At 46.3% G+C, this 15,748-nt stretch overlaps 2 protein-coding genes across 6 annotated transcripts in view; one reads left to right on the plus strand and one right to left on the minus strand.

The window, feature by feature from the left end:
- The window catches only part of EFCAB11 (EF-hand calcium binding domain 11), a 118,766-nt gene extending 104,886 nt beyond the window's left edge, over positions 1 to 13,880 (minus strand). The window contains exons 1-2 of one of the 3 annotated variants that reach the window (XM_073349405.1): positions 13,705 to 13,852; positions 5,655 to 5,750 (exon numbers count right to left, since the gene is read on the minus strand). In XM_073349405.1, the coding sequence (XP_073205506.1) occupies positions 5,655 to 5,750; positions 13,705 to 13,764 (156 nt within the window). In that variant the 5' untranslated portion in view covers positions 13,765 to 13,852. Of the gene's footprint in view, positions 1 to 5,654; positions 5,751 to 13,704 lie in introns of all 3 variants that reach the window. The other 2 variants (XM_073349406.1, XM_073349407.1) reach the window with 2 other exon arrangements.
- Positions 13,881 to 13,976: 96 nt separating this feature from the next.
- TDP1 (tyrosyl-DNA phosphodiesterase 1) overlaps positions 13,977 to 15,748 on the plus strand; it is a 114,355-nt gene continuing 112,583 nt past the window's right edge. For all 3 annotated transcript variants that reach the window (XM_073349395.1, XM_073349396.1, XM_073349397.1), the window contains exon 1: positions 13,977 to 14,054. The gene's annotated coding sequence lies outside the window, so the exon portion shown is untranslated. The remainder of the gene's footprint in view (positions 14,055 to 15,748) is intronic.

Raw genomic sequence — 15,748 nt, forward strand, 5'->3', positions numbered from 1 at the left:
GCAGTAGGGTGACAAATGGCATGCATATCCCAATTTTGGCCCTGGACCATCTTGCGATGGAGTACATCAATAGAAAGGGTTGCTTCTCTGTGGTACTGCAGGTGCTTGTGGATCACCAGGGTTGTTTTGCTAACAACAATGTGGGGTGGTCAGGAAAGATTCATGACGCACACACCTTCAGGAACATTGGCTTGTATAGAAAGCTGCAAGCAGAGACTTTCTTTCCAGACCAGAAGATTCCAATGGAGGACACTGAAATGCCCATAATGATCGTGGGAGACCTAGTCTACCCCTTACTCCCATGGCTCATGAAGCCTTATACCAGAAACCTTGGCAGCAGCAAGGAGTGCTTCAACAACAGGTTGAGCAGGTGCAGAATGACCGATGAATGTGCGTTTGACAGATTAAAAGCTCACTGGTGCTACCTTTATTGCAGGTTAGATCTCAATGAGGAAAATATTGCCATGGTCATAGCCCAGCCTGCTGTACTCTGCACAATATTTGTGAAGCTAAGGGGGAAAAGTCCAGGGGTGGAGCATCGAGGCAGATCGGATGGCAGCTGATTTGGAGCAGCCAGATACCAGGGCTATTAGAGGGGCTCAAAAAGGGGGCTATTTGAATCAGGGAGGCTTTGTAGCAGCATTTTGACAATGAGCCCCAGTAATGTGCCTTCACATAATGCAGTCAGCCAGGCTTGTTTACTTGCCACCTGGAATAACCCTTGTGATGATTGCTTCCTGAGTATGATTTGTAGTTTGTAAATGTGCTAATTGCCACTGTGTATGAATGCCAGCAGCAACCATTGTGTGTAGGAGAAAAATAAAGCTTAATTTTCTTTCTATGAGTACATTTTTATTAAACAGCAATGACCAATACACAGAATTTGATTTCTTGCAAGGGAGACGACTCTGACAAGCACTCTCTTAAAGGAGATGCTCATAGCTGTGTATAAGTCCAGCTATCATTACCTGTCCAAAAGGGTGAGTGAAGGTGGTACTGAGACGGGCCGGGAAGATGCAAAGAATATGTGCGAGGAGTCGGGGAGGGCATGGCACACTGTTCTGTTTAGGCTGCAGGGGAAGGCGAGCATACGTATTCTGACTACAGCACAATCAGGGACTTTAGCATCTGTTTGGTCCTGCATCAGTTTTTTCATCCGATCCTGCCTCTCTGAAATACGCTCTTGGTGCTGCTTCCTCTCCAGGCCATCTATTTTAAATTTTTCATTAATTGTCTCTCTCCACGCTCTGTGATCATGATCTGTGGTGTCAGACAATTGGAACACCTCCCTTAATCATGTCCTCCTTTTGCATCCTGGGTCACCTCCTTGTCTGATGGAGGTGCTCCACTGGCATGTAGGAAGTTCCCCTCCAGAACACATTTGTAGAAGCACAAGAAACAACAAACAGAGGCAGTATTGTGAGTGCACTCACAACATTGAATCATAGTAGTTAAATACACCTCTCTCTCACTCTCCCTTGGCAAGCACAAAGCTCAGCGACTGTACTAAACATGGTGAGTTCAGCCTGGGGGAAGAGAGGAAGGTCCAAGATGGAGCCAAGGGTCTAGGTGTTTTTTTTAAGGGGATCAGTGCAAGTGACTATTGTAAATTCTGCCACCTTTTTCCACAGGTGGGGGTAATTCAAGCTGATCTCTCACTCCAGAGGATAAACAAGGATGCAAGGATGAATCTCCTGCATGCATGTGGCTTCAGACCAGGTCTCTATGCTGCTTTGGTCCCTGCAGAAGTGATTACTGATTGGGGGAGAAAGGCAACTCTGCTAGGGAACCTTCGGCAGAAGATTGGCAAGTACCTCTAGAAAAGTTTCCTAGAGATCTCTCCGAAGGATTCCTGTGAAATCTTGGTGTGCATTAACAACTTTTTCAGCAGGGTCCCCACTGTGTAGCTACAGATGTGAATGGGAAGCAGATGCAAATACTGCTAGTCTTGTACATTTCTATCCCTTAACCCACTTCTAGCAAATAACAAAACCAAGAACTGCTCTACCTCATGTAACTGAGCAGTATCAAATCAAAATGACCACTTACCAGAGCTCCCCTCTCCTGCATCACGCACGCCAAAGCCGAAGTGCTGAGACTGGCTTGAACCATCTGGAGTAGAGAAGAGGTCCTGGCTAGCCACACTACTGGATGACTCTGTCACCTGTCCACCTCATTCTCCAACTCTACTTCCAGTCCACTGGCCACTGTCTCCATCCTCCCCCACCCCGTCCACAAAGCATCCATGTGGCTCTTGGTGGTGGAAGTGGGGTCACTGCTAAGGATGGCGTCCAGTTTCTTATAGAAGCATCAGATCTTTGGTGCAGTACCAGAGTGTCTGCCTCCCATGTTTTCTGGTATGTCTGCCTCAGCTCCTTGATCTTAACTTGCACTGATGCGTGTCCCATTCGTGGCCCTCTCCAACATGCCACACGAAATCTTCCTGTAGGTATCGAAGTTCTATGGGTGGAGTGGAGCCGGGACTGTACAGCCTCTTCTCCCCACAAATGCAGCAGATCCAACAATTCCACTGTACTCCAAGCGTTTGCTGTGTGGAGCCGCCATGGTCAGCTGGGAAGATGCAATGTGAGGTCTGCACACCGAGCAAACAGGAAGTGGAATTTCAAAAAGTCCAGTCCTTTAAAGGGGGATGGGTAGATGCCTGTATACGGACTGCAGGGCAGCAGAGTTCCAACAGTATCCTGACCAGAGGGGTCAGGATGGGCATTGTCGGACACCTCTTAGAGGCCATTTATGGTGACATAAGCAAACACAGTGTCTACACTGATGCTGCGTCGATCTGACTTTGCTGCAAAAAGCTCTACACCTCTCGTTGAGGTGGTTTTATTTTGTCAGTGTAGCAGGAGAGTTAAATCGGCAGGAGGAGCATTGTTGCATGTAAACCTCCACTATTTTGTCAATGAAAGCTGACTTTTATCGACAAAACTGTGTAGTGTAGACAAGGCCAAAGAGTACACCATTTCTAACTAAGTCCCCAATCTTTCAAAAATAAATATATGCTTAACTGAACTCAAATGGACTTATTCATGTGTGGAAAATTAAGCAGTCATATGTTTTTGGGATGGGGCCTATTTAAAATTAAGCAGTCACATTTTTTGGGATGGGGGCTATTTCCCTAAAAAAAAAAAAAAAAAGGAAGTTCCTGTTTCAACAACGGTCTATCTTACAGAGTATTTCAAAGAAATGTTCTCAAAATAAAAGTGTTGAAACTGCAGAATGAATGATTTAAATAAAAAATGTAGGGTGAGTGGTATGCAAAGTAGGGGGAGATAACTTACTGGGATACCCCAGTTTCTCCCACCTCCATCCTCAAAAGCCCTGTATTGCAGCATCCCTCCTACCAACGAATGTGTTGGATGAGGCTCCCTCTGAGACCCATTTATGATGCTATTTGCAGCAGCCAAGAGAATTTAGTCCAGAACTATCTGAGATGTTCTCTTTCCCTTATGGATTGATCCTAGTGCTTTTGCAGTGACCTCACTGCTCTGAGGAGCATTAGGCCCAAACGTGCATTTTAGCACACCGAGCTGCCACTAAAATGACAGCTTAGCTGGAGTAGCGTGATTATAAAAAAACAAAAATAAAAACCAGACTCATCCTTCCAGAGCATTTTATATCAGCTCAAATGATTGGAGGGTAACAATTAATCAGATTTCCAGAAAGAAAGTTCTTTTCTCCCCAGTAACAAATAACTTCCTTCAGAAATTTGAACGATCACATTTCTGATACTTTAGTATTCATTACACAATATAAACCAATTGCTGAAATTGGTAAAACATATGGGAAAATGCTTTGCATTCAAAAACATTTTTAATTGCGAGTTATTCTACCTAGATAGTAAATTTATTGTGTTGGTATACAAGCACTGACAAAATACAGGTAACAGAAATATCAGTACAAAAAATGGTGTTACTTCTCTCCATTTTAATTCATCACTGGACACTTATCTCAGGTGGGTCATCTTGCTAGAAATGTCATTTTAGTAGTAGAGAGACAAGGTGGGTGAGGTAATATCTGTTATTGGACCAACTTCGGTTGCTCAGAGAAAGAAGTTTTTTGGGCCACACAGAGTTAAGTGTCGAAGCTAAGGCTCGAAAGCTAGTGTCTTTCACCAACAATTGTTGGCCCAATAAAAGATATTACCTCACACACCTTACCTCTCTAATATCCTGGGATCAACAGGACTACGACTACACTGCATATATTAATAGCAATAAGTTTAGAATCTTTAAAAATTATTTTATAAAAATATATAATACCAAATGTCCACTGATAAACTATAAGTTGTCAGACTAGATAAAATCATTGTGAAGGAAAGCAAGGAGCTGTGAAGAGTGATCTCCTGGCAGGATAATGCAACAATACCATATAATTCAATCCTTACTTTGTACATCATCCACTAAAGAGTTTACTGGTGACACCTTGTGGTTTAAAAACGGATATTATTAATATTTAAAAAACTGTAACTAGAGATATTATCAGAAGTTAAAAAACTGAGATTGTTAGTTAATATGTATTATGAGTACATCTCTGGAAAAGGTTTGGTCTTCAATTGTGTGCAAAAATTAAGCATTTCTCAGCAAAGCCCCAGAGTAATTGGATCATAAGGGGAAAAAACAACACTAAACTTTTCAGGATTTTTTTTTTAGCACTTAAATGAATGACAAGTGGTTTGAAGTTAGCTTGCAGCATATTTAGGCCTCCATGAAGAGTGATTGCTTTGATAAACTGGGAGAAGGGGAGGGGAGAAGCTGGTTGAGAAATTAACATAATAAGGAAATAATGTACTGTGCACTAAGTGGACACTACGTAAGATTAACCAGCTACATGTGTAAACATGTGTCTGGATAGTAACATGGCGATGGACACAGATACATTTATTTCAGTGATTACATACAAGACCATGATTGTATAATCTTTTATACATGCTCTATCTAGTCTGTTCAGGTTCCATTCCCATCCGCAAAGTATATGACCGCATTCCAATACTGTAAGAAGTGACAAGACTAACATTTTGCACATGTATTTTATTCTCTCTCTCATCCTCTCCTGAGGTAAAAAACTGTATGTTGTGTAGTGTTTTGGTAGGCTTAAAAAAACAAAAACAAATAAAAAACCCCCTGTCTGCGCTGCTGTGTTTATATGTCAGAAAAGGCAGGGTTGAAGAAGTACATTTTGCACTTCTTGGAGCTGTAAGTGACTCAGTTTGTGAGAACATGTGTTTACTTATTGTAACATACAGTAATTTCTTCTCAAAGAACCTCATAAGCAAATAGACTGTGTGTATATTAATGCACAATCATTTGGATCTCATATCACACTTTAAACTAAGCAGGGCTCACTACACCCTCTTTTCCCACCCACCTTGTACACCCATGCATCCTCAGAGTAGGATTTCGCAAAATTAATGTGGATAGTGATAATGTTCCCAACATGATTAATAGCTTTGGCCTTTTGTTTTTAAATACACACATACAGCTGACACCTGACTTCTAAGAATCAGACTACACTTCTGTTAATTTCATGAACTGGATTGATTAGACTAGACTATTTTGCATACGGTGTTCTCAATAGTGAGATATCCTTATAAATTTAGTCTTTAAGACATGATGGAGAAATAAAATAAGCTATACCTTTGATGGTTTGTAACCAAATAGCATCACCACAGCGACCTTAAAGTCCTCTCTGCTTAAATATCCTTTCTTATCTTCATCACAAGCTTCAAAAACCTAAAGAAAGTAAATAGATTGCCATTAAGAAACAACAGTACACCTGACCTGAAGTTACTGTTATTACTTATTAAAACTGTGTGTGAGAAATAAAACAAATACCTATTTGGAAAAAGATATTGTATTTAAAACTTGCAGCTTAAAAATCACATTGCTGTCTGAAAATGTTTCGCATGCCTTATCTCACAACAGGTTTAATGCCCCTCTGCCATGTACATTGGCCAAACTGGACAGTTGCTACGTAAAAGAATAAATGGACACAAATCAAATGTCAAGAATCGTAACATTCATAAACCAGTCGGAGAACACTTCAAATCTCTCTGGTCACGCGATCTCTGACCTAAAAGTCGCAATATTACAACAAAAAGGCTTCAGAAACAGACTCCAATGAGAGACTGCTGAATTGGAATTAATTTGCAAACTGGATACAATTAACTCAGGCTTGAATAGAGACTGGGAGTGGATGAGTCATTACACAAAGTAAAACTATTTCCCCATGTTTATTCCCCCCCCCCGCCACTGTTCCTCAGACGTTCTTGTTAACTGCTGGAAATGGCCCACCTTGATTATCACTACAAAAGGTTTTCTTTCTCTCCCCCCGCCCCCGCTTTCCTGCTGGTAATAGCTCATCTTAAGTGATCACTCTCCTTACAGTGTGTATGATACCCATTTTTTCATGTTCTGTGTGTATATAAATCTCCTCACTGTATTTTCCACTGAATGCATCCGATGAAGTGAGCTGTAGCTCACGAAAGCTTATGCTCAAATAAATTGGTTAGTTTCTAAGGTGCCACAAGTACTCCTTTTCTTTTATTTCACAACGTGACTCACGGCCAGTGGAGTCCTACTGCTTTTAGCTCATTTGAAAAACAAAAAACAAAAAAAACCACACACCAACCACAACCCTAAATTTCAGTCTGATGTCTTTAAATATAGAAACTTTTTTTTCCAGTTAGTAAATTAATTCACAACATCAAAAATGTTTTCTTATTAGCAGGGCTTTGGAGCAGAGCCCAGAGCTGGAGCGCGAAGCTGCAGATTTTTGCCTGGAGTTGGAGCACAGCTCCAAAGCCCTGCTTATTAATGTGGTTTATATTCTTTTCATTTTAACTGTGCATAAATATCTGGCAAAATTTAGGGCCTTGTGGGAGTCTAAGGCCAGGTCTACACTACAGAATTGTGTCGACCTAACTTATGTTGCCACACAGCCACAACAATTATTGAATTGCTTGAGTGTGCACACACTTGGCTAGTTGTGCACATCCTCACCAGCCAGGAGTACTTGTACCTATTGTATTGTCAATGTTGGGCATTGTGGGATGGCTCCTGAAGGCCACTAACAGTCAACATAGGCAACATAATGTCTGCACTGACACTACACCAACCTAATTACATCAAGTGTGATTCTATGCCCCTAGGGAGCTGGTGTTACTAAATCAGCATAGAGAGGCACTTACATTGTCAGGAGCCAAATTTAAGTGAAGACACTTCCACACCTAGGTTGATAGAAGACAGCTTATGTCAACCTAACTGTAATGTAGACCAGGCCTAACATTTTGAACAGATTCCTGGAAATCAACCTACACGAAAGTCCTGCTCCTATGAAACCTTGAGTTTCTCTTTAAAGTACTTGTGGCACCTTGTACTCCTTTTCTTTTTGCGAATACAGACTAACACGGCTGTTACTCTGAAACCTGTCTTTAAAGTACTGAGCATCTTTAACTCCCACTTAAGTCACAGTGCAGATTCAGGCCATGGGCTGAACAAATTGCTGGGGAACTGCCATGGTTCATGACCAGGAAGCAGCAAATCTTTTCAGACAAACTAGCATTTCAGAAAAAACCCAGTGCATTTTCCACACATGTACTATTAAGAGGAAGGTTAACATAAATAACAAATTTTGAAACATAACAATTCTAATGAGGGATTTTCTCCCATAAGTGCTGATAACAAACCACAACATGGTCTTCATTTTTATTTTGGTAATATTTTTTTTGGGGGGGGGGGTATATTTATGAGCAATTCCAGGTGGGAATGTGAAAAGACAAAGAAAAAAAAGACACAGGGCTCCTGTTACTCTAAGCCCTGGTCTACACTAGGACTTTAGGTCGAATTTAGCAGCGTTAAATCGATTTAAACCTGCACCCGTCCACACAATGAAGCCCTTTATTTCGACTTAAAGGGCTCTTAAAATCGATTTCCTTACCCCACCCCTGACAAGTGGATTAGCGCTTAAATCGACGTTGCCGGCTCGAATTTGGGGTACTGTGGACACAATTCGATGGTATTGGCCTCCGGGAGCTATCCCAGAGTGCTCCATTCTGACCGCTCTGGACAGCACTCTCAACTCAGATGCACTGGCCAGGTAGACAGGAAAAGAACCGCGAACTTTTGAATCTCATTTCCTGTTTGGCCAGCATGGCAAGCTGCAGGTGACCATGCAGAGCTCATCAGCAGAGGTGACCATGATGGAGTCCCAGAATCGCAAAAGAGCTCCAGCATGGACTGAACGGGAGGTACGGGATCTGATCGCTGTATGGGGAGAGGAATCCGTGCTATCAGAACTCCGTTCCAGTTTTCGAAATGCCAAAACCTTTGTGAAAATCTCCCAAGGCATGAAGGACAGAGGCCATAACAGGGACCCGAAGCAGTGCCGCGTGAAACTGAAGGAGCTGAGGCAAGCCTACCAGAAAACCAGAGAGGCGAACAGCCGCTCTGGGTCAGAGCCCCAAACATGCCGCTTCTATGATGAGCTGCATGCCATTTTAGGGGGTTCAGCCACCACTACCCCAGCCGTGTTGTTTGACTCCTTCAATGGAGATGGAGGCAATACGGAAGTAGGTTTTGGGGACGAAGAAGATGATGATGATGAGGAGGTTGTAGATAGCTCACAGCAAGCAAGCGGAGAAACCGGTTTTCCCGACAGCCAGGAACTGTTTCTCACCCTAGACCTGGAGCCAGTACCCACCGAACCCACCCAAGGCTGCCTCCTGGACCCAGCAGGCGGAGAAGGGACCTCCGGTGAGTGTACCTTTTAAAATGCTATACATGGTTTAAAAGCAAGCATGTGAAAGGATTACTTTGCCCTGGCATTTGCGGTTCTCCTAGATGTAGTCCTAAAGCCTTTGCAAAAGGTTTCTGGGGAGGGCAGCCTTATTTCATCCTTCATGGTAGGACACTTTACCACTCCAGGCCTGTAACACGTACTCGGGAATCACTGTAGAACAAAGCATTGCAGTGTATGTTTGCTGGCATTCAACCAAAATCCGTTCTTTATCTCTCTGTGTTATCCTCAGGAGAGTGAGATATAATTCATGGTCACCTGGTTGAAATAGAGTGCTTTTCTTCAGGGGACACTCAGAGGAGCCCATTCCTGCTGGGCTGTTTGCCTGTGGCTAAACAGAAATGTTCCCCGCTGTTAGCCACAGGGAGGGGGGAAGGTTGAGGGGGTAGTCACGCGGTGGGAGGAGGCAAAATGCGACCTTGTAACGAAAGCACATGTGCTATGTATGTAATGTTAACAGCAAGGTTTACCCTGAAAGAGTGTAGCCACTGTTTTATAAAATGTGTCTTTTTAAATACCGCTGTCCCTTTTTTTTTCTCCACCAGCTGCATGTGTTTCAATGATCACAGGATCTTCTCCTTCCCAGAGGCTAGTGAAGCTTAGAAAGAAAAAAAAACGCACTCGCGATGAAATGTTCTCCGAGCTCATGCTGTCCTCCCACACTGACAGAGCACAGATGAATGCGTGGAGGCAAATAATGTCAGAGTGCAGGAAAGCACAAAATGACCGGGAGGAGAGGTGGAGAGCTGAAGAGAGTAAGTGGCGGGCTGAAGACAGGGCTGAAGCTCAAATGTGGCGGCAGCGTGATGAGAGGAGGCAGGATTCAATGCTGAGGCTGCTGCAGGACCAAACCAGTATGCTCCAGTATATGGCTGAGCTGCAGCAAAGGCAGCTGGAGCACAGACTGCCACTGCTGCCCCTGTGTAACCAACCGCCCTCCTCCCCAAGTTCCATAGCCTCCACACCCAGACGCCCAAGAACGCGGTGGGGGGGCCTCCGGCCAACCAGCCACTCCACCACAGAGGATTGCCCCAAAAAAAGAAGGCTGTCATTCAATAAATTTTAAAGTTGTAAACTTTTAAAGTGCTGTGCTTAAAGTGCTGTGTGGCATTTTCCTTCCCTCCTCCACCACCCCTCCTGGGCTACCTTGGTAGTCATCTCCCTATTTGTGTGATGAATGAATAACGAATGCATGACTGTGAAGCAGCAATGACTTTATTGCCTCTGCAAGCAATGATTAAAGGGAGGAGGGGAGGGTGGTTAGCTTACAGGGAAGAAGAGTGAACCAAGGGGCGGGGGGTTTCATCAAGGAGAAACAAACAGAACTTTCAAACCGTAGCCTGGCCAGTCATGAAACTGGTTTTCAAAGCTTCTCTGATGCGTACCGCGTCCTTCTGTGCTCTTCTAACCGCCCTGGTGTCTGGCTGCGCGTAACCAGCAGCTAGGCAATTTGCCTCAACCTCCCACCCCGCCATAAACGTCTCCCCCTTACTCTCACAGATATTGTGGAGCACACAGCAAGCAGTAATAACAGTGGGAATATTGGTTTCGCTGAGGTCTAAGCGAGTCAGTAAACTGCGCCAGCGCGCCTTTAAACGTCCAAATGCACATTCTACCACCATTCTGCACTTGCTCAGCCTGTAGTTGAACAGCTCCTGACTACTGTCCAGGCTGCCTGTGTACGACTTCATGAGCCATGGCATTAAGGGGTAGGCTGGGTCCCCAAGGATACATATAGGCATTTCAACATCCCCAACAGTTATTTTCTGGTCTGGGAATAAAGTCCCTTCCTGCAGCTTTTGAAACAGACCAGAGTTCCTGAAGATGCGAGCATCATGCACCTTTCCCGGCCATCCCACGTTGATGTTGGTGAAACGTCCCTTGTGATCCACCAGAGCTTGCAGCACTATCGAAAAGTACCCCTTGCGGTTTATGCACTCAGCAGCTTGGTGCTCCGGTGCCAAGATAGGGATATGGGTTCCGTCTATAGCCCCACCACAGTTAGGGAATCCCATTGCAGCAAAGCCATCCACTAGGACCTGCACATTTCCCAGGGTCACTACCCTTGATATCAGCAGATCTTTGATTGCGTGAGCTACTTGCATCACAGCAGCCCCCACAGTAGATTTGCCCACTCCAAATTGATTCCCAACTGACCGGTAGCTGTCTGGCGTTGCAATTGGTATTCATGCGCTTCAGGGCAGGGGAAAGCAAGTCACAAAGTTCCATGAAAGTGCCCCTACGCATGCAAAAGTTTCGCAGCCACTGGGAATCGTCCCAGACCTGCAACACTATGCGGTCCCACCAGTCTGTGCTTGTTTCCCGAGCCCAGAATCAGCGTTCCACAGCATGAACCTGCCCCATTAGCACCATGATGCATGCATTGTCAGGGCCCATGCTTTCAGAGAAATCTGTGTCCATGTCCTGATCACTCACGGGACCGCGCTGACGTCGCCTCCTCGCCCAGTATCGCGTTGCCATGTTCTGGTGCTGCATATACTGCTGGATAATGCGTGTGGTGGTTAATGTGCTCCTAATTGCCAAAGTGAGCTGAGCGGCCTCCATGCTTGCCTTGGTATGGCGTCCGCACAGAAAAAAGGCGCGGAACGATTGTCTGCCGTTGCTCTGACGCAGGGAGGGGCGACTGACGACACGGCTTACAGGGTTGGCTTCAGGGAGCTAAAATCAACAAAGGGTGTGCCTGTACATCAAGGAGTATTTCAGGCAGGACTGCACGGAGGGTTCCAATAAGAAATGGTGCACCTAAGTTATCGTTGTTATTGGAACAAGGAGGTTAGCCTGGCCTCTGATTGATACATGGCTAGATTTAGCTCGCTGCAGCTTCTCTGTGAGTGACTGCAGTGTGATCTAGACAGGGGAGGAGGCAAATGAGTACAAAACAAATCTGGTCTATTTCTTGTTCTGACCCACTCCATCTATCTTTTACATCTTTGGCTGGCAGCAGACGGTGCAGAAGGACTGCATGCCATCCACATCTCATGGCTGCTCGGCAGAAGATGGTACAGTACGACTGCTAGCCATCTTCATCTCTTGCCTGCCTGGCATAAGATGGTACAATACGACTGCTAGCAATCCTCATCTCTTGCCTGCCTGGCAGAAGATGGTACAGTACGACTGCTAGCAGTCCGTATCGCCTGCCCGCTCACCATAAGATGGTTCAATAGGACTGCAGGACTAAAGAGAATGACCTGGTCAAGTCACTCCAAATTTAGTCCCTGCGCCCATGTCTGCCCAGGCGCTCCCAGCCGACGTGGCCAGGAGCACCTCGGACACGACGAGGACGACTACCAGTCGTATTGCACCGTCTGCTGCCAGAAGGCAATGGGTTGCTGCTACTGTGCAGCAAAGCCGTACCGCATCTGCCAGCACCCAGGAGACATAGGGTGACGGTTACCTGAGCGGGCTCCATGCTTGCCGTGGTATGGCGTCTGCACAGGTAACTCAGGAAAAAAGGCGCGAAATGATTGTCTGCCCTTGCTTTCACTGGGGGAGGGAGGGAACGGGGGCCTGACGATATGTACCCAGAACCACCCGCGACAATGTTTTAGCCCCATCAGGCATTGGGATCTCAACCCAGAATTCCAATGGGCAGCGGAGACTGCGGGAACTGTGGGATAGCTACCCACAGTGCAACACTCCGGAAGTCGACTCTAGCCTCGGTACTGTGGAAGCGCTCCGCCGAGTTAATGCACTTAATGCACTTAGAGCATTTTCTGTGGGGACACACACACTCGAATATATAAAACCGATTTCTAAAAAACCGACTTCTATAAATTCGACCTAATTTCGTAGTGTAGACATAGCCTAACAGCTTTAAGAAAAAAAGTGCTAATGAAATTCCTGTTTGTTCATGCCTTTCATTATCAGGTTACTTGGTGTAACTTACGTATTTCATCAGCATTCTGATATCAGGGGCTTACAATTACATTCTTTATTAGCTGTAGTCATGGGTTTGCAATAAATTAGAATACAGAAGGAAAAAAAAACCTATGTAATTAGGTTGTTAGGCTGAGCCAGTTTTGATGTAGGCTGTGTTCTTAATTTGATTAATTTTACACCCCTTTTTCTCCCACTCTGTCAAACCCTCATGCAGCTATCCTCATTAGCAGAGCACTTCAAGTAGTAATTAATAACGCACTGAAGGAATGATTATGCAAACACTACTCCTGCCCTGAACCAGCATCAAGGCCAAATGAAGAGTTACTAGATTTATCCAGGTGTCAGAGTAGCAACTGTGTTAGTCTGTATTCGCAAAAAGAACAGGAGTACTTGTGGCACCTTAGAGACTAACGAATTTATTTGAGCATGAGCTTTGGTGAGCTACAGCTCACTCCATCGGATGCATTCAGTGCATTCATTTATTCAGGACACTGTGGTGTGAGTATTGTGCTGCTCCAGCTCCCTGGGAGACACAGGGCGGTTCGTCAACGCCTTAGACGCGTAGGAAATCTGCGGCTGACTGGCTGCTGAACGGGGGACCGTGCCCCGGCCAGCGGCTGGGTGCGAAGCAGAATTTTCTCTCCACCCCCGGCGGTGGCACCAGCTCCTCTCCCGCTCTCCGCCGCCTTCCAGCACGCCTAGCTCCGAGGGGTTTCAGAGGCGGCGGGGGGGGATCAAGGGCGAGCCCCGCCACAACGCGCCGGTGGAACTGAGGGCCGGCCGCAGCCCAGGCTGCGACCCCTCCGCTGGAGCCCCACGGAGCTGCCCGGTCACTGTCAGGCCCCTTTTGGGTCCACCTGAGCGAGTCCAGCTATCCCCGCGACCGCCTCCCCCGCAGCCGCGGGTCCTACAAAGTAACCGGGCCCGCACCCGGCCCCCTGAGTATGGGGGACCCCGCACCCCCGCGGGGCGCCCCGGACCGTTACCTACCCGCACGTAACGCTCCCTGCCCGACCCGCCGCTCCCCGCTCGACTGGGGGCTGCGCACATGACACCGCTGCCCTCCCCCGCCTTCTCCGTTCTCGCAACCCGCCCGCCTGGCTTGCCTTCCGCGGGGCAACCACAACGCCGCCTGCTATTGGTGCGGAGCGAGGGGAAGCCGCCATTGGCTGAGGCGGTTGGGATGGTCCCGCCCCCGGCTTTCCCAGGCCCCGCCCCCCCTCCGTAAGGGACCCACGCGTACCAGACGGCTGATAGGACCCGGAGGGAGCCCGCTCCGGAACGGGAAGTGACCTGGCGCTGCGCGGGACGATTCAGGCGCCGGCAGCGCTGGAGCTCAGGTGAGCAGCGTCCCTGAGCCCGGGGAAGCGGGGGCGGTGCAGGGGACGCGGCTGCGGCTGCGTGCGCCCCTTGCTGCAGGGGCAGGAGCTCGGGACCACCCGATGCAGCGGCCCTGGAGCACCCATTGCCCCAGCGGGTGGCGGGAGCCCTGGGCGGTACCGGCCGCCTGGCTCAGCGCCGCGGCGTGTGCCCCTCTGCGGCGGATGGTCCTGCGGGCTCCCCGTGTCGCGCTGGGAGTGGGGGGTCTGGTCCCGAGTGGGTTGGCTGTATCTCCCCTCGGGACCAGGGCCGTGTTGAGCTGGGGGCTGGACAAAGGCAGCGTTCTCCCCACGAAGCGCTTTCAATCTAGGGGTTTGTTTGGCTGCACGTGACAGCTAGTTGGGTGAATGTACAATTTGACTTTAGAGAGTAAAAGGCGTTAGGTGGAGCTGGTCTGGAAGGACACCCTCTATATATACATGAGATTTTCAAAGTGGATTACACTAAACAGGGTCAAGGCATTGTTATTTCAGAATAAATGTGTCCACACAGGATGCTTGTTCTGGAATAACTCCATGTGTAGACAAACCCTAAGACCCTAACCCATATACGTGCTTAACTTTACATACTAATAGTTCTACTGGGTTAAATATGTGTACAAGTCTTTGCAAAATGAGAGCTAATTCAGAAATGGACGGATACCAACGAAGTGGGTATTCACACACGAAAGCTTATGCTCTAATACGTCTGTTAGGTGCCACTGGACTCTTTGCTGCTTTTACAGATCCAGACTAACATGGCTACTCCTGATACTAGTCTAATACAGGTTTTAGAGTAGCAGCTGTGTTAGTCTGTATCTGCAAAAAGAAAAGGAGTACTTGTGGCACCTTAGGGACTAACAGATTCATTTGAGCGTAAGCTTTCATGAGCTACAGCTCACTTCATCGCTCATGAAAGCTTATGCTCAAATAAATTTGTTAGTCTCTAAGGTGCCAAAAGTACTCCTTTTCTTTTAGTCTAATACAGTAGTTCTTCACCTTTACTGCAGCCTGCACCCCTTTGGTTCTCAAAATATGTTCTCTCACCCCTTATCAAAAATCATTGAAGTAGGTCAGTTCTTTAAACCTAGATATATTTTTTTGTTTGTATATTACAGTAATCGTTAAAAAATGTATAATGTTAATAAATACATAGGTTTGATGAAACAAAGTAGTTGTACATACATGTCTGTGCTTAATTTGTGTTTTTGATGATTTACTTTCTTAAAAAATCTGGCATGTCTCGCACCCCAAAAAGGGCATCTCACACCCCCAGGGGGTGTGTGCACCCCAGGTTAAGAACCACTGGTCTAATAGATACAACATATATGTACTGTACCTTTTTCTCTCTCTTTACAAATAAGTGCCAGCTATCTCAATCCAGCCATTAGTTTATGGCTGATTTCCTATAGGCATCATGGCTCTAGATTAGAGGCTATTAGCCTTACAGTTTTTCTTTTGATACAGGTCTTTCATTTGTTGATTTGACCCCTGGATTAATAAACTAGTTGTCTTTCGCTTCCTGCTGGCTGTTGTTACATGTGCAGTATACTAGGGATAGTTGCTGAACTGGTTATGAAAGTAATTAACCTGAACCTCAATCCTTTTTCCTGCTTCAGCCTTTTAAATAAGGTTTTCTTTTCCCAAGCTTGTTTTTTTAATAGTGGTTTCCCCAT

The sequence above is a fragment of the Lepidochelys kempii genome, chromosome 6 (assembly GCF_965140265.1).
Source record: "Lepidochelys kempii isolate rLepKem1 chromosome 6, rLepKem1.hap2, whole genome shotgun sequence".
NCBI lineage: Eukaryota > Metazoa > Chordata > Testudines > Cheloniidae > Lepidochelys > Lepidochelys kempii.